General features: G+C 34.2%; 3 protein-coding genes across 10 annotated transcripts; 1 reads left to right on the top strand and 2 right to left on the bottom strand.

Annotated features, from left to right (window-relative positions):
* Window positions 1-9: 9 nt before the first annotated feature.
* On the top strand, window positions 10-7117 carry LOC143470076 (chondroitin sulfate N-acetylgalactosaminyltransferase 1-like). 3 transcript variants are annotated; one of them, XM_076967968.1, is made up of 12 exons: window positions 15-1737; window positions 3386-3441; window positions 3822-3911; window positions 4201-4290; window positions 4456-4532; window positions 4689-4873; window positions 5030-5240; window positions 5347-5531; window positions 5675-5791; window positions 5975-6148; window positions 6293-6445; window positions 6800-7117. In XM_076967968.1, the coding sequence occupies exons 1-12, from the start codon at window positions 1599-1601 to the stop codon at window positions 6907-6909; spliced, it is 1587 nt and encodes a 528-aa protein (XP_076824083.1). In that variant the 5' UTR covers window positions 15-1598; the 3' UTR covers window positions 6910-7117. The 3 variants fall into 3 exon arrangements, with proteins under 3 accessions (XP_076824100.1, XP_076824083.1, XP_076824092.1); XM_076967985.1 differs by lacking the exon at window positions 6800-7117 and having other exon boundaries at window positions 10-1737; window positions 6006-6148; window positions 6293-6439; XM_076967977.1 differs by lacking the exons at window positions 15-1737; window positions 3386-3441 and adding an exon at window positions 3473-3755.
* LOC143470053 (uncharacterized) lies at window positions 6901-12754 on the bottom strand. Of its 6 annotated transcripts, none has more exons than XM_076967911.1 (20): window positions 12620-12754; window positions 12430-12527; window positions 12007-12080; window positions 11808-11856; window positions 11562-11629; window positions 11203-11330; window positions 10623-10761; window positions 10322-10464; window positions 10118-10219; window positions 9790-9845; window positions 9544-9628; window positions 9358-9432; window positions 9087-9218; window positions 8874-8996; window positions 8400-8755; window positions 8080-8207; window positions 7829-7960; window positions 7611-7733; window positions 7356-7446; window positions 6901-7276 (listed from the first exon to the last, which is right to left on the bottom strand). In XM_076967911.1, exons 2-20 carry the CDS (start codon window positions 12446-12448, stop codon window positions 7254-7256), a joined length of 2046 nt encoding a protein of 681 aa, XP_076824026.1. In that variant the 5' UTR covers window positions 12449-12527; window positions 12620-12754; the 3' UTR covers window positions 6901-7253. The 6 variants fall into 6 exon arrangements, with proteins under 6 accessions (XP_076824026.1, XP_076824043.1, XP_076824034.1 ...); XM_076967928.1 differs by having other exon boundaries at window positions 12473-12527; window positions 12620-12753; XM_076967919.1 differs by having other exon boundaries at window positions 12477-12527; window positions 12620-12752.
* LOC143470124 (uncharacterized) lies at window positions 12731-17390 on the bottom strand. Its single transcript, XM_076968035.1, has one exon. The coding sequence runs from the start codon at window positions 14900-14902 to the stop codon at window positions 13523-13525; it is 1380 nt and encodes a 459-aa protein (XP_076824150.1). The 5' UTR covers window positions 14903-17390; the 3' UTR covers window positions 12731-13522.
* Window positions 17391-18238: the final 848 nt, after the last annotated feature.

Raw genomic sequence — 18238 nt, 5'->3', positions numbered from 1 at the left:
GTTGTGCCAAAATATGCTCTCCAAGGCCTGCTCCTTGTCTGCTGAGTCAAATCGTAATCAGAATGAAATTTGGGTCTAAAATTTTTTGGGGGACAAGTTTTGGCATGACACCGGCTCAGTAATAAGTCGACTTCTCTGTTTATGTTCAAGTAAATGACCTAGGCTAACTACTGAACTAACCTAGTGCCAGATGGTATGATGGTTCTGTGGTACTTGTGACGCATTAGAATCTAATAATACGGTTTGTATTTACTTCTAGTTGATTATTTTAAACTTTGCTTGATATGCAAAACAAAATTAACCTATGTAACACCGCCGCAGATGACACGCAAATTCCTACGCATTTTACGTCGCATGCTTCACTGACCACATATTTAGACGTCATATATGGAACAAGTTAAGTGCATAGGATTCAATATTTCAATCCAATGTAAAATATGAACTAGGCAACATATTTTCAAAATTTTTACGGTACTCACTCGTGTGAAATCTTTACAATCCAATGCCCAAAATGCTTGTAAAAGTGGGTTAACAATTTCCATTGTTAAGTAAAGGCGATCGAAAAAATCTGCAAGATGGCAAAAATGGCTACGGTGACTCCGAAGAGGTCTATTGTATAGACCAGTGATTCCCAAACTGTGTGCCGCCACAGATTCTCAGGTGTGCCGCGAATCTTTTTGGAATTTTGGAAAAGAACTGTATAAATATTTAAAATAAGGCACGCAGACAAGCATATGCGACTTAAAAGCTTTCTAGCTGCTTCAATAGCTGAGAAATAACCACATGTGACGATGAAACCAATTATAGCATTGTCGATAGAGTAGGGTAATTTTTTAAAGCAACATTTCTTCTCTTGTAAGTGTGCCGCGAGCGTTTTCTAATTTTTCTAGTGTGCCACAAGCTGAAAAAGTTTGGGAACCACTGGTATAGACAATGAATGAGTGAATGGTCTTACGATCTGTCAGTTTAGGAAGAACCATTAGCCAGGAACGGATTCAGAAATGGGTTTTGGGAGAGGTGCTCTAGAGTCTAGATATTTCCAAAAAATTGACCTATATTATTTGTGCGTGAATTGGTCTCAAAAGCAGTCATTTGTCTATTCACTATTTACGCATTCGTAGTGTTGTAAACCCTATATATAGAGTGCACTCATGCTTCTGCTCCTAATTTCAAAAAAGACCATCACTGACGAGATCACTCCAAAAAAGAGAGCTCATAATTGAGTCTTAAGCTACTGTTCATTAATGACTTATCCAGCGAAGCGAATCTGGGCACCCCATGCAGTCATGTGAATCTTTTGGGATTGAGGTGAACCCACCAGATTAAAGTGGTACAGTAATAACTTGCCATAGTAAGAACCCTCTGGATACCTTTTTAAAATGAACACATAGTAGAAAATTTTGCATTGCAAGCAAAGAAACCAACCATAGTTCACAAATGCCTAACTGTATTTATTTATACATATTGACTGTATTTTAATTGAATTTGAACAGAGTTTTTATTATTATGTGGTATTATAGTTTCTGTGATTGTTGGCACAAACTATCTTGTAGGTCGTATTATATATATATACATGTAACTTGCCTTGCCACATTATCATGCCGAGCAACTACAAAAGACTTTTGAGAGGAATATACATTGCCTTTTTCGTCACTCTTTTTTTAATGATTTTGAATGTTTTTCTGCCATACTATGGTCATATTTTTCCATACTCAAAGAAATATTATAATGATCCAGGTGAGTTTAGTGCTCTGTATTATATGTTGCTTTAGCTGAAAATTTAACTGAACAATACAAATTTATTGCAATTGGGTTATTTTAAGTAGCATGTTTGATATTGTTAAAATATGTTGTGAAGTTGCTCAGTTTTTTTTTTTGGTCAAGGTAAGCAAAAAAATACATCCCACTGATCTCAAATTTAAAAATCAGCACATTAACGCTGTGTAGTAAGTTTACTAGAAGACTGATATAATGTATTTCATATTGTACCAGTGAATACCCTTAACTGTGTTTAGTGGATATCCAACTTTGGTAAACTAAGCTTAATCTGCCAACAGACACAATCAACGATGCAGTTTTTTGAGGTTAAAAATTTTATAAAAACTTTGCTCTTTTTCTCCCCAATGTTGTAGCCACAATTACCAGAGTCATTTGTTGCAAATACATCTCTTAATACAATCTCATCATGCTGTGCACATGGCATGGCACGAATCACACCTTAAACAATAGCATTATCCAGAAGTCAGTTAAATGGGCAACCTCTGTGTGCCAATTCAAAATTTGGCACCAAATCCCACTAAAATCCAACACTGCATACTAAAACAAGGGTCTGCAAAATGTAGTCATAGAGTCTTGCTACCTTTAGAACGTTTTGTGGCTACTTCACATCATCCTATTTGGTTATCTGTTAGAGCCTACTTTGCCATTTCCACTTTAAAATCAGTTAAATTGAAACAATTGGTCCCACATTTCTTCGTCTGAAATAACTAACGAACAACAGGAAAAGAGATGTGGGACTAGTTGTTTCAATGTTGCATTGTTATTTCCTAGATCTTAATAGTTGACTGAAAGGTGTCATAAACTGTCTGGTACGGTAACAAATTTTATCTTGTGTTAAAACTCAGTGTCTCTACACACTGCGGTACATTTAGGACAGTGTTTCTCAAACTTTTTGCGATCGCGTACCACTCGTTCGTTTTTTTTGCTACACTGCGTACCACCTGGCTCCTGAATGACTTATTTTACTCAAATGTACCGGTATTTATTAGTTATTACCGTTATTACTATACCATAACACCAATGAATAGCAAGAAAACACGATTTAATTTGATAGAAGCAACTGTTTCTTCTGCACAAGCTTGTCTATCCGGGGCAACACATTACTCACAGCACATCGAAAATCATGTTCAGCGGTACGCGGTACCACTTAAAAAGCTCTCGCGTACCACTAGTGGTACGCGTACCACAGTTTGAGAACCACTGATTTAGGATCTTTGTTGGTTTGTGAATGATTGAGTAAATCCCACAGATATTAATATCTAGGTTAACTTGTAACTTAGTCAAACGTGTTTTTACTGGTTAGTATATGCTTGTCCATAGAATTTCCTGTAAAATTGGGAAGTACACCAAACAGTTTTGTATGATGACTACTTCACAGCTGGTTTCACTTATCTTGTTTACTATCGCTAATGTACTATAGCCGTGTGCGTTGTATGGGATTGTGACATATATCATTATTGTTTATTATAAATTGTTATTATTAGTTTTGCAAAAAAGTAGAATCATTAACACAGTGTATAACTTTTCATATTACCAAGTGTTCATAACTATCAAATTGTGTGTCTACTATGCTATTCCATTTTTAGTTTTTAACTTGTATTTACAGTTGGTATGCCGCCTAGAGGCGCAAATCACCATCTTCAAAGAGAAAGCAATGACAGGGTGAGTGAATGTGTAACCAGCGTTTCTCAAACTGTGTTCCATTAGCTTCATCAAAATGTTCCGCCAAACAAATCATTTCTGTAATCCACTGTAACAGTTATGTTGCATACTAATAATTGAGATATTAGCACTGGGGCATGCAACTATTTATTGTGGGGTTATTAATATTTTTTATTTTAACCAATTATCTATTTAACTATTTATCGAACCCTTTCCCCAACCACCCCCTAAATACGTATTGTTTCTAGGTATTCCGTGAAGCGAAATAATAGTACTTGGTGTTCTGTGGCTAAAAAAGTTTGAGAAACGCTGATGTAAGCAGTCAGTTTTATACCTATGTAGTTGATAGTTTGGTTTACTATTTGCTTTTACTGACTTAGATGATCGATAGTTTACGGCATCAGATTGAAGATCTCAGAAAGGTTTTGGAAACAAAAACAAATCAACTAGAAGCTGTCAAGAAAATTAATGTAATAGTTTTTGATAGCAAGGTTTAATAAGCACTTCTTTTAACAGTGCACCAAATCTTTCCTGAAGATTTCTGTTCTACAGTACTTAGTACTTCCAAAGTAGTTATAAGTATCTTACTTTTTGATATTACATTAGTGATTACTCAACCTTCATTTTGGCATACTACTGCTTCTTCATTAGTAAACATCATATCGCCTAGCAGTAGCAAAATGCTTTTAATCGTATTTGTGTATAAAATATTCCAATGTAAATGTGATGTGTAAGTAACAGTATTATGCTATGATTCAGGTTGACTTTGAAAATGTGCGAAGTATTGTTTTACCTGACAATGAGATGTTTGCTGATGGTGACAGAATCTTTCATTACCTCAAAGATCAGGTAAGTGATATTTTAAAGAAAGACTCACTGTTAAGCCTTGATTTACGTACTTAGTTGCTATGTCATTAAAATTATCTTATCTTTTTTATGTGTTTTTTCAAAATTTACCCAAATAAGTTCTCCATGATTTACATAATTCTATTTGAATATTTTTTCTAACTATAGATGGAAAGGTCCAAGATATTAAAAGGATCACCTCTAAGAAGTGAATACAATGTCAACGAATACACTATGTTTGATAGGTAATTTTTTACAGTGTTGGTGCACTTTTACTGCACATTTTGTTATTAGAGTGTGATTATACTGAATATATTGAGCCAGTTGTTTATGCATTAATTTTCGATTATGTTTTCAAAGATTAGTATACGTGGCTTAGTGCATTTGTATGTGTTATGCAGGCATTACGTTTACCAGCTTGACACCGGACTTGGAACGAAGCCACAGGATGTCATATTACGCAGAGGTGACCTGAGCAAAGAACTGAATGAAGTTTGTGATGAAGCTCTTCGTTCCCTTAACGGAGGCCCGGAAAGGTTTAAAGTTAGCCCAACATATCGTTTTACTTCAGAAGACTTTTTGCATGGTATGTCTGGTATATAATTAGTATATTAGTCAGTAGATATGTCAAGTTTGGCATAGGTATATTTATATATTGTTTTTTTCTTAGTTTTAATGTCACTTGTTATAACCTGGCTTAACACAATATCACACCAAGGTTTATTTTCATGCTAATTTGAAGGAATGTTTCGCACGGAAAGAGACATTGGTACCCAGTACGAACTTGTATACAAACCAGAGTCTAGTTCAAATGTACCCAACAAATCTCAGTTGTTTCGGGTAACTTTATTTCGACCGTTTGCTCCAGTCACTCACATAAGCTCATCATCCACGGATACATCTGAAACTATTTATTTTATTGTGCCGTTGCAAGGGAGGGAAGATACATTTAGGTATTGTAATAAAACTGTCTTAACTTTTCGATAAAATTGTTATATTGTGACCCTCTCTAAATTACTAGTAACAACATATTGTTTTATTCCCTAGTGCATTTTTCAGAATTTTTTTGGATTACTTCAAGGACTTTTGCATTCCTGATGGCAATGTATATCTCACTGTGGTCTACTTTGGAAATGAAGCATTAAGTGAAATCATTCAACTTTTAGATGAACTTTCCAGTAAAACTGGATTTAAGCATTACCAAGTCATCACAATGAAAAATGAAGAATTTTCAAGAGGGAAAGGTGCAAGTTGTTCAAGCTTTTTTACAAAAGCCACGAATATAGAATTAAAGAATGTTACTTGTTTTATACAGCAATTTGTATTGGTTTAGGTAAATCCTGCACATGTAAATCACAAACACTGAAGTAAAGTTAAATCTTTTCAGCACTTCAGTTTGGAGCCAGCTCGTTAAATGTTGATGATCCTTTGATGTTTTTTTGTGATGTTGACATAGGTTTCACAAAAGAATTTCTGCACCAGTGTCGTGCACATACTATTGCAGGTTAACAAAAGATGTAACTATGCCATTAAATAATTTATGGTTTGCTAATGCTTTTATTATATTAGCTGCTTGTCTTGGCAAACACATGCTTACACCAAAATACATAAAAAATTGACAGCGGCGAAAACTTGAAAGGTAATTCAAAAATCAACTTTTTCCAATAAAATTTCTTTTATGGCGCAGGAAAATCTGTCTTCTATCCAATTGTTTTCAGTTTATTCAATCCTTCTCTTGTCTACAAGCACAACGAGATACCTACTTTGCGTGATCGTCAAGTCATTAAAAGCAATAATGGTTTGTGGAGGGACTTTGGGTTTGGAATGTCATGCCAACATCTCTCTGATTTTAAAAAGATTGGTAAAGGACACTCGAGTAATACTATATGGTTTTTTGAAAGTTTTGAGACTGATTAAGTAATGACATTTAAGAATAAATTTCATAAGTAAATATTTTTTCGAACTATTATGCTTCGCCAATTGTCATACAAAACAATTTTTTCAGGTGGATTTGATTTGACTATCAAAGGTTGGGGAACTGAAGATACTCTCTTATTTCGAAAGTACACACAAAGCAACACAATGGTGATAAGAAGTCCAGTAAACAGCTTGTTTCATCACTGGCATACAAAGCACTGTGATAAAACTTGGGCAACAGGTAAGTGCAACAACTTTGATTCATGGTGTAATGGTAACAATGTCTTGGACATGGAATAACGCAGTGCTCATTGATATTCTTTTATTATTGACTCGAGTCATATTATGACGATTTTGACCGCAAGAAAAACAACTTTAGGTAACAGAAACGGATATTTTTCAAAAAAATTGTGATTCCCTGTAAAAAGTATCAACCAGACTAGTTTGTAGACACTAGACAGCCATGACGTTACAGTAACAAATTTATTGCACACATAGCTTGAGTCAGAAAAAATAACTTGGTTTGCAACTCTGGGTAGATATTACAACGTTGCCTGAATAGTATGTGTCAATTTCCATGTTTTATGATGTTTAGAGCAGTATGAATCCTGCCTACGATCTAGAGCTCGAACAGAAGGGTCACAACTTTCCTTGGGTTTGGAATATTTTCAACTGAAAGCGGAACTGGAATCTAAGCACACTTGACCACGTGGTTTATTCATGATAAACATCACTGTGATATTGGAGTATTTTTATAAAAAAAAACGTTTATGTACTTTGAATTAATTTATTAATTTCTTGTCTTGCAACCTGACAATTTTCAGCACAAACTTTGCCATCGTTTTTTTACATTTTTCACCGTATTGCTTTTTTGATGATTGCTTAAATTAACAACATATTTTGCCTCAGCTAATGTTTTTCGCAGTATTTCTGCAGTAAGAGGCACATGTGAGTTTTAAAGTTTTTTATATTTTACTGAGGTAGCCGTTGCAGTGCGCTAATATGATTCAAGTAAATCTTCTCTTGACCACTGAAATGAAGAGTCTTCTTCACTGACTATGAGGCACAAAATCTGACAAAAGCAAAAAGCATTATCATGTACACAATTCTTGCAAAATTCCTTTAAATTAATTATTATTTAACAAACATACCGGTAGGTTCTACTGAAAAAAGAGAAGCTTGTAAACTTTCTTGGTTGAAGTAAATACTCAATGCGTCTTCCTCATTTGTGGCCAATGGAGCCTAAAAATTTTGTTTAAATTGAATACTTGTTGAGTGAAGGTTATAGCCGGAATAATTTAGCGTACTTGATAATTCTGGAACTGTTTAAACCTGTGTTTACAAATGACCATAACCTTCTATCTGGGTTAACCTGGAGACGCCTAACTACAATAAAACCACCATACCACAGCAGGCGTTAATGCCACAAAACAAGGTTCTGTTGAAATTGACAACTCGGAAGCATTGGACTGAGGAAGAACTGGCAACAACGGCGACAGTGCAGGATCAAGCTGGAGTAATGAAGTACTCTGAAAAATATTTTTGGTGCAAATTTTGTTAACAGCGATTACAGTATAATGCAATCTGCAATGCATTCTGTCACAAAATTTAACTGGAAACTAACCGTAAGGACAGCAGATGTGATTGTTGTAGTAGGAGTGGCACTTGCAAGGGGGATTTTTCCAGGGGTGAAAGTTTTCTTCTTTGTCTTAACCTTGTTATGAATGAGTTCATGTCTTTTTAGATATTTCATTGCCTGTAGATAGCACAAACATAACTACTACGTTCTAGTAAAATTCATTTATGTAGTTTCCAATTTTTTAAGTTTTGCATTAACTAAATTTTACTGCATGCAACATGGTAATAAAATTATACCTTGAAACTCTTTGAACATCGTTCACAAGAAAAAGGCTTTTCATCAGAATGAGTGAGTTGATGAACTCTCAGAACACTTTTTGAATGGCAGCAATAACCACACACATCACAAACTTCTTTGAAAATATCTAAAGCAGAAAAACTTGCATGCTAAAGGTTCCATAGAAATAATAATTATAAACTATTTAACTAAAATATTATCTAGCATTTTGTGTTTCAGGAATCAGGGTAACAGTTTCGTAAAAAATGATCATTAGGAATTTTGCTCTTCATTATAAGATTGCTACAGTAAGAGCTATACTGATAAATGGAAGACGAACTTGAATGAATTTTTTGATGAACATAGAGTCCTGCTTTTTGCTTGAAGGTTTTTCCACACTCACTACACTTATTATCTCGTTTACCAGAGTGTGTTGTTAAATGCTGTTCCAATTGTTCACTTCTGTTAAACGAACGAGTACATTCACTGCATTTAAATGGTTTTATTTTCAAATGAACCGAACTGCAATGTCTTTTCAACAAATGTGACCAGCGAAACGTTTTGCCACATTTCTCACACTGAAACTGCTTAAAAGAGGACAGGTTGACGTCATTTTTACAAGTTAGTTTATGCCTTTTGAGTTGCTTTGCTGAAGAAAATGCAGAACTACAGCCTTGGTTGTCACAAATGTGTTTTCTGCAAAATGTATAAGCATTGTTAACTTTATCTAAGTCAAGGAAAGCATCTCATAAAATAAACAAATAGGAAATTATTTTTTCACATAACTGCAAAACAAATCTTTGCTAGAACTCACTTTTCAGCATGAGCATGTTGCAAATGGTTTTTGTATCCCTCTGAAGATATAAACGTTTTGTCACATGTTTCACATTTAAACGCATGCCCATCAGTGTGCACACGACAATGCAGCTGAAGTTGTCTGTAATATGTAAAGTTTTCAGAGATGATGCATGGATATTGCGTTAAATATTTTACACGATTGCCAGACAACTATGGCACCTTATCAGACCTGTTTTGAGCAAAAGATGCATCACACTCTTTGCAAGGATACGGTTTGGTCACAGCATGTTTTCTTCTTTCGTGTAACTTCATATCTGCTTTACGATTAAATAATTTCTTGCAAAATCCACAAGGATACTTCCTAAAAGATATAGCGTAATTCAATAAATGATATAAATATAAGTCAAACCAACTGGTTGTAAACTAATTTTAGTAACTAATTCTAACATAATTCTTAGACTATTAAAGATTAGTTACAGTTTACACGAGATTAAAGTTACTTGTTCTTATGCTTCAAACGTTGGTGGTTAAAAAACTGTCTTCTGTTTTCAAACTTCATGTTACATGGCAAACACCTGCACCACCAATAAAACCATTTTATATCAATACAGTAGTATGCAGACAATGTTTACGAAATTTCTACAAAACAAGACAAATTGCTGAGCATATGCTTCAAATTCACAAACCTATTGGCCTCTTTAGTTTCCAGGTTCTCATAAGCATCAGAAGCAACTTTGGTAAGATTGGAAAAACTGTTTCTCTTTTCGATGTCTAGAAATATACTACAATTGGTTAAATTCTAATAATTCATCTGAAACAAGCATTCCCAAGACAAAATACATAGCTTAAAACAATTACCGTAAACATTAATACCTAGGTCCTAGGTCGTATATAAAACAAACTTCATAACAGATGTACTGCAATAACCTTACTCGCATTGTCTTCATATTGTTGGCTTAAAAGTTTACAAGCTTGTTTGCTTTGTAACCTGCCAAAGAAAAAGTTCGAAATTTAATTGGTATGATACTTGGTATTGGTTTAAACTCATTTGAATAAGACTACTACTAACACTTTTATTAAACTAATAGCCAAGAAAATGGCTTCACTTCATGTAAGCCACAGTAATAACACCTGCAGGGAAATGCTGTAAACATTTGTAAATGCATACATACATACATACATATGTTATATTTACCATTGCAATTCAGAATTCATATACTATGCAATTTAAATGTATTACTTTACTATTTAGCTTACTACCTATCACAAATTTCTGTCTTTTCTTCTCTTTCAGAAATATCTTCATAAACATAATCTTTCAATCGGTGCTTCTTTTGTTGTTGTCGCCTTTGTCTTTGTGTCCTGAACAAAACAAAATGTAACTGGATAGAGATAATTTTATTATTCTTATTTAAACTGTTATTTTCACAAACACCACAAAATTGAATCGGTTCAATCATTTACCCCTTGGCAGTGTCATCATATAGTAGCCTCAGAACAACTGGTTCAGCAATTGTAGTTACATAATTATCAGAAAAAGAATTGTCTGCCCGCAATAGGTCACTGTCATCCACCGCTGAGATACTGGATAAATTTGGCAAAGATATCTATATCCACAGTCATGTTTTTAGCTTAGCACATGTTACTTAAATAATCTTTTTCATGACCGTAATTATAATAGTATACAATTAGTGAGGCAAAATATCTGGTACATTCGAATACGGAAAAAAATAGCAAAATAATTCCTTCTCAGTAAAAATTTTACCTCCAAGTATTTTGCAATAATTAACATTTCTTTGCCGTACTCTGATTCATGCTTTAAATCTCCAAGATAAATGAGCTCCATCAGAGCATCCATTGCACATGTATTAAAGCAGTCTGGCAGTTTTATTTCAATCATGCTTCTGCAAGGGATACATGTTTTCATTAATCAAGTGCTAGCTGGGCTGTTCAAAACAATACTACCCCAGTTTCCGATATGTTTGTTAATTCAATTTAATTAATAATAATTCAATAATTAATTCAATAAGTAAATAATTCAAGTTAATTCAATAATAATTCAACCAATTCAATATATCGCCTAGTCCTAATCCTAACATTACACTATGGGACGTAAATGCAAGTACCGATATCAACCTAGATTATAGATTAAGACACATCAACTTTGATCAATGAACCTGATACACAGCAAACATTACTGAAGGATATAAATACTGGCCAAAACCATGCCTGAGGGTTGCTTAGGTTTAAATAAAACACAGGTATATTATACTGAAACAACTTCGTAAATGCAACCGCAGAACTGTTTAAGTATAAACAAAACAAACTTTAGTTTTGAGTTTTACCCTAGTCTGACCAAAATGTGAGTCATAGCCTCATGCAACTTGTGTGACGCAGAAGCAAGAATAATTCGGTGACATTTCCAAGACTTCTCACCAATCTTCAGTATGGTATCACAATAGCAGTGTTGTTTCTGAATAGGATTAGACACAATAAATAATCATGCTATGTGCCATTCTTTTTTAGGTCAACAACTTAAATTTGTTATAAATTATTTACTACGTATCATAATGAGGTACAAATTATTACCGTCATGACATTTACCACTTCTAACAAGTTCATTCATTTTAAAATGTATACATATAATTAAAAGTTATATATCTGGTTAAACCACAAAATTATCGTAATCAAATTTCAAACACACTCGTAACTCATTGAGCTTTGTCGAAAATTCACTGTACAAACATTCTTGTGGTTGATCGCACAGGTTACCTATAAATGCAGGAAAAAAAACCAATGTACTATTCAACAAGGTGTCCACCCTCACAACATAAAGATGAAGTGCATAGTTGAATTTTCCCTCGTTCAAGCAACAAAATTGTAAAGAAAACATTCAACCAGTTATGGTACGCATTTGCAAAGAGTATATAAACTTTAGAGTAACTTGTACCTTTTATGTCACACTGCACGGCAGCAGATTTGCAAGTTTCTTTATTTGTCTGAAAATCAGAAAAATAAAAAGTTACAATCAGATACTTAGAAATTAACAATTCAATGCCTGCAATTATATTGCGCTACCACAAATTAATTACTTTGTGTTAAACAAAAAAATGTTAACAACATGTAGATAGCAACCATCAGGTACTCACCAAAAAACCTGCTATGCTGTCTTCACTAACACAAAGCTCAATTTTATCATCAAACTCAGAAGTACTTTCCATATCTGCGCAAAAATAATTATCAACAAGTAAGACAAAATATACATGAACATGACACACGTCTATTGATTGTTTAAATATTTTACAAAAAAATATAATGGCATGAATTATGAGTTCTATGATAATGAGCTTTAGGCATGATGATTAAAATACATTTCTGACCATGTCACTTCTATCACATTTAAGGAGTAAGCATTTTTAATACTTTGAATGTTATTGCAGGGCCATTATGAGTTTAAAGTGATGTAAAGTATTTATAAAATGTTTGACTGATGTGAAGATATGGACTAAGTGATTATATAGAGATTACTAAAAATGACTTGATATGTAAGACAAATAGATATAGAATTGAACCTATTTCAGTAATCAGCATTTTAATCCAACTTTGGTTACGCACCCACCTTGGTCTTCAAGATGGGTTTTGGATCATAGGAATTACAGGTCGTGTGGTGCTAAACATATAGTGCAATGAACAATGACATAAATAACGTTTGCTAAGTAATATACTTGAATAAAACTGAAACAAAATATATAAACCTCTTACTTAAATAATGCCTTGGTAGGTGTTGAAGATCCCAACTTGAAGCTCTTTTTCCAGTTCTATTCTTTATTTACTACATTGTAATCATCAGATATTATTCTACTACGTGCAACATCTAGATCAGGTTAAAACTTCAACAATTCCGCGTATGACAAAAATTGAGCGTTGTAAAATTAAATAATATAAAAAATTGATACAAGTAAATATACAGCAAATGAAGTTATGGTGAATAATAAAGTATAAAAATACAAAACAGATGGTGAAATATAAATCCAATACTGTCACTGATTTAACCCTTAATGTAAATTCAACAATCAACTGTCTACCTAACACCAAGAAACTATCTGATTGCAGATTATTTTAATGAACTTCGCGATAGAGTTTGAACATTTGTACTTACAGCAACAAACCTGATGCATTTGTAGCATCAACAGTATGGTAACATCGCATCTGTTCACTCTAAAATACTTTACATACTCAACAGATTTAACTTTAAGCATTAAGCTAAAGCCAATAGTCTTAATTCCATATCAGACAGTTTGAATACAAGCAATGGTTGCCTTAGAACTGGTACAAGGCTAGAAGCATAACGATGCGACAAAAGTAAGGCTAATTTTCTTTTTAATAATTTTCGCTCATAGGTTGATTGTAGTATGCGAAAACGTTTATTTTTAATTTTTAGTGATATGTATATACATGCTGCTAGTACGTAACTTTCTAATATGCAAGAAAATATTTCTGTAACATACTTTATATCCTTTAGAAAAATGGAAGATTCACACTAAAAACAATATAAAAAAATCACAAAAAAATAAAGATCTCTGTTTTTGTCAACAGCAGTACGTTGGCTAGCAAAGCAAAAACGGTTTCTTTAGTAGTGACATTAAAAAAGTAAACATACAGAGATTAAAGTGTAATTCTTTTGATTCCACACTCACAGCAAAATTTTGCATTTACCACAGGGTAACGCGCTCCACATTCATGGCAAAATTTTGATGGCTGTGAACTAGCTTTTTTATTTGTCACAGTGGTTTCATGACTCGGCTGACGAGCTTGCATCCAGTCATAAAAATCATCTCTATTATGAGAGAAGTCTGTAAGGCCTTCACGCAAACCATTACTGTAACCTTTAATGGCTCCTTTATGTTGCATCTGTTTGCCTTTACCAACACTGTTTGCTCTTTTGCTACTATCTGAAGAAGCAGATGATCGACGAGTTCCATTAACCACAGTGTACCTATTTCTAGAAGAGCTGTCATATGCACTAGCATTATACCTGCCAACTTCCCCACCAGAGTCAGTGTCGTTGCTATCTGAGGACCAGTCATGCCGAGGACGCTGATGTAGAGACGACTTCTTGTTCCATCCACCATTAGAGTATCTATCCGCTTTGTCTCTTCCCGCAACTTTCCGAACCGCTGGTTTTGCAGAATTGCTGGAAATTTTTTGTTGACCAGCTCTATCATTACTATGATTTGCAGCAGCCACTGGTTTTAAACCGGTTTTCGTTCGAACTTCCGTGTTTAAAGATGCAGGCTCAATTGTACCATCCCACTCAGGATTTGTAGCTCTGCGAGGTTTAGTGCTGGAAAATCTTTCATGAGCAGCAGAGTTAGTTTTACCCGAAACTGAATTAATTTTGTACGTATTGTTTTTAAATTGGTTTGAGCTAATCTGATGATCATTGTTGGTTCGAGCACGTGTGCTTCGGAAAGGAGCCGATCTGGTATCATCGAGCTTTCTCCTACCAGCTGAAGGTTGCGGTGGTGGTGGTCGATAGTTCTGCCTGGCAGAAGATCTAGTGGCAGCCAAAGAATTAGTATTACTTGGAGAATTCTTTTTATTTACTAGTCGCTTCTGCTGTTCAGCACAGAACTTTATATGCCTTTCAGCGGCATTTTCGTTAAAGCGGCGCATACAATGTGGGCATTGGATATAATCAGGGTTAATGGTGGGAGGAGGGGGCGGTGGTAATTCTCGCCCTTCTTTGATGGCGGCAGTCACCTCACGAGCAGCTCTCACTGTTTTTATGAAATCCTCATGTTTTTGCCTCCAATTGGAATGAGTGCCACGAGTTGTTGGCTTTGCAGAAAACGTAGCTTTTTTTGACTTAGCTTTTCGATCAGTTATTTCAAATGCCCGCTGCTTACTAGAATCAAAAACAGGCCTTTTTTGGGAGGTCTTCTGACAAATTTGTCTATGTTTGTGAATACTTTCCTTTGAAAATGTTCTTCCACAGTAATTGCATGGTACAAGATGAACGTTAGACTGATCTTCAAAATCCATAATTTAAATCACAAATATACAAGCATTTACTATGAAACATCACCTACCAAGACTGCTATATATTTTAATAACTTTTCAAACGGAGCTTGATTCACATAAAAATAAAAACTACACAGAAAAGATTGTGGCAAAATTTTGAGTCAGTAAATTGGCACATATATCAACAACAGTAGAATCTGTTGGATATGACCTCAGACAATATGACCACCCACTCTATATGACTATTTTCGTACGATCCAAAGCTTTGTCATATAAAATTCTGCGCTTACTATCACCAATCTTCGAATATTATGACCACTTTCTCAAACTTTTCTATCAATTTTTGGTGTCAATTTTTGGCAGCTTGACAGTGAAAATTATTCTACTTATATTCTCAATTCATCTAATGATGTTAACTTCAATTGTTGCTGTTTAATGTTGATGAAATTAATGATAAATTTTATGCTTTTTGTCATTTTATGCCTAACCAGATCTATTAAGGTGTGCTTAAACAGTCCTGTAGCAGCTTGGATTATGTCCAAAATGTTCTGGTCCCAGTAGGAACAGTCAAGCTGAGTCGTTTGGTATAAATGAGACTTGAGTCAACTAAGTTATTTAATATCTCAGGCAATAAACATTGAAGGCATAAAGGATAATAATGCTGTTTTCAAATATTTCTAGTTTTTACAAAACTTGCTTTATTTCCCTGTGCCATGTGCCCATATAAAAACTCCTACTATTTAAATTGCATTTTAACGTTATTTTTGTTACATGGGTTTAAGTTATTGATTCAATTCATTATGAAACTTTTAGTAACATACACATAAAATATAAAATATGCTTTCCAAGTAAAACCACTGATGGTCAGTCAGTCATTCAGCACGCATTCTGTGAATGCCTACTTATTTATGAAAGTCACTTTCTAATTTCTACAGATATTAAGAAAAAATATTACTCTGAAACAGGCATATAAATTTCATTGTATAATGCAATACACAAAAATTATCACTCCATATCTGGCACACAGTAAAACATGAAAGTCCAAAATTGCAAAAGGTAATAAAAATATAATTTTGTTTATTTTTGCGACCCAGTCAGGCAATGGGTGTAAACAACAAAAATTCCAGTAATTACAGACAAATAGGTCGAATAACCTATGATATATGAAACCAAGCTTCTCATTTAGCATTTCGGGGAGAAATTAACTGATTATTAATATATATATAAATACCTTCAAGAGTCTAAGGTCTGCATGTGGGCGTTAGCAAACTACCAGACTGGAATCTAGGCCCTTTCCGCCGAAAATGAAAGATGGAACAAACACAAATTTTGTACCAGTGGATTTTGGAGTATAAATTTTCTACATGCATATTTTTCAAGTCAACAGATTTTTAAATAAACTATTTTGACTGTTGGCGTAAATCTGCAACATCATTTGATTGTGCACTTCTGCACCCGACAGTCTTTCCGCAACTTAAACTCGACGGTGATCCCAGCTACCGAGCTTGTTTTTGAGCAAGTCTGAATGGATACAAAGAGTTTAACGTAATTTTTTTCGATATTTTGTATTAGTATAATTTTTTTAAATTTGTACTTAATAGTGTTTACTGCCATTAATTGTGCGGAGCGATAGTTACGATACTAACCGTTGTAGTTATAGCACAATGAAACATATGATCACCAACAACAAACCATTAACGAGCAGGAAAAAAGGTAAAATTACTTAAAGGCACTCGTAAGCTCTTAGGTCTCCATGTAAAGGTTCGCTTCTTTTAGTTCATTATTTGTTAATCTTAATAGCCTAGCGGTAATAGGTGGATAGTACTGAATTGTTGCACCGCGGTGCTTTTGAAAAAAATACCGAATTACTTTGTTCAAGAAATTTCAGTCAGTCCCGTACTCCGTACTTTTCACGTGATAATTTCAAAATTTTAACAAGTATCCTATGCTTTCAAAAGTACATGTTAATTAATCCTTAATACTAATTTTAGCATCTGTTGATCTTTTTCAATCTAGAAATGTCAAGCAAAATTGCAAGCAATTAATGTCACACATGTTTTGGCCTGGAATAACCTTTACCGGGAGCATAATAGTGGCAAACATTGCATTTGCAGTAGCATCTTTTACACAAAAATCACCGGTACCGAGTAGTGACAAAGAAAAAAAACTACTTTTTAAAATAGTACGGAGTACCGGAACCGTCTATACATTTTTAGTAAGTACCAGTACCGTTACCGATGATACTTTCAAAATACCGACTACCCACCTCTGCTAGGAGTACAATAGTAACAGATCTTGTAAATTTCAGAATTTATAATAGGCCTATAATACGGTCAGATGATATCGAACATTGTTAATTGCGCAAAACCTGAGCATGCTCTTAATATTTTTCAGCTCGCGAGCTGGCGGGCATTTTAAGCGTTTTTGCTCATATCTATAAATTCACTTTCCAGAGATCCAGACCTCCTGGTATTGTTAACTACCCGCATCACTTCCAAATGCCCAACTACCTACAAAGCACCAAAGTTTGTTAATTGCTAAAGCAACCGAAGAAAAATACCAGATACGCCTGAGCGCTGTCATTAAAATCTAAAAATTCCATTAGACTCTTGAACTTAAAAAGATCACACCACTTAATTTGAAAATATTGGGTAAAATCTAAAGGTAATAACTTAACACGAAAGATGTTGCTGAAAGCAATCTTGTAAGTATTTTTTGAAAAACCTTTACAATGTTGCAACTCGGCCCCTTCGTAAAGATGAATCTTTAATTTGTCGAATTTGTGGCCAAGTGGATAGTAGAGACTGACAGTGATGAAGCCAGGAACTTTTAAAGGGGTAAGTTGTACCCGCAATGTTGTCCTAAGAAATTCTTCACGTATTTGAACGCTAGTATCAACTTTATTCTTAGATTATGTAATTGCGATGCATAGAATAAGTCACCTTGTTTTATAAGGCGAAGTTTTTGAAAGTGTGACGTCATGCTATGTAAAACCACATAAAAATCATGATAATGGTGACTGCACCGTACTAACCTAGTTACTATAGTATACAGAAAAATAAAAAATAAGATATAGGTTGGCACTGTAATGTTTAATTTGATTTTAGATTTTTCTACTCGAGCTTTCGCTAACATAAGCTTGCTTCTTCAGGTGTACTAAGAACTGTGTAAAAGAAAAGGACATTTCTTAGTATAGTCTTAGTATATATATTTTCATTCGTTTTTCGCGTTTAAAAAAATGTATGTTTTTAATCTAACTTTACTGTCAACTTCCAGGGCCTGATGTTTCTTTTTTATGCATACATCGCTAATGAAATCTTAGGGACCGATGTTATTAGTGCATGAGATCGTTTGACC

Source organism: Clavelina lepadiformis, chromosome 1 (assembly GCF_947623445.1).
Source record: "Clavelina lepadiformis chromosome 1, kaClaLepa1.1, whole genome shotgun sequence".
In the NCBI taxonomy this organism is placed as follows: Eukaryota; Metazoa; Chordata; class Ascidiacea; order Aplousobranchia; family Clavelinidae; genus Clavelina; species Clavelina lepadiformis.
Note: the sequence above shows the minus strand (reverse complement) of the source record. Positions and strands in the feature narration are given on the sequence as shown.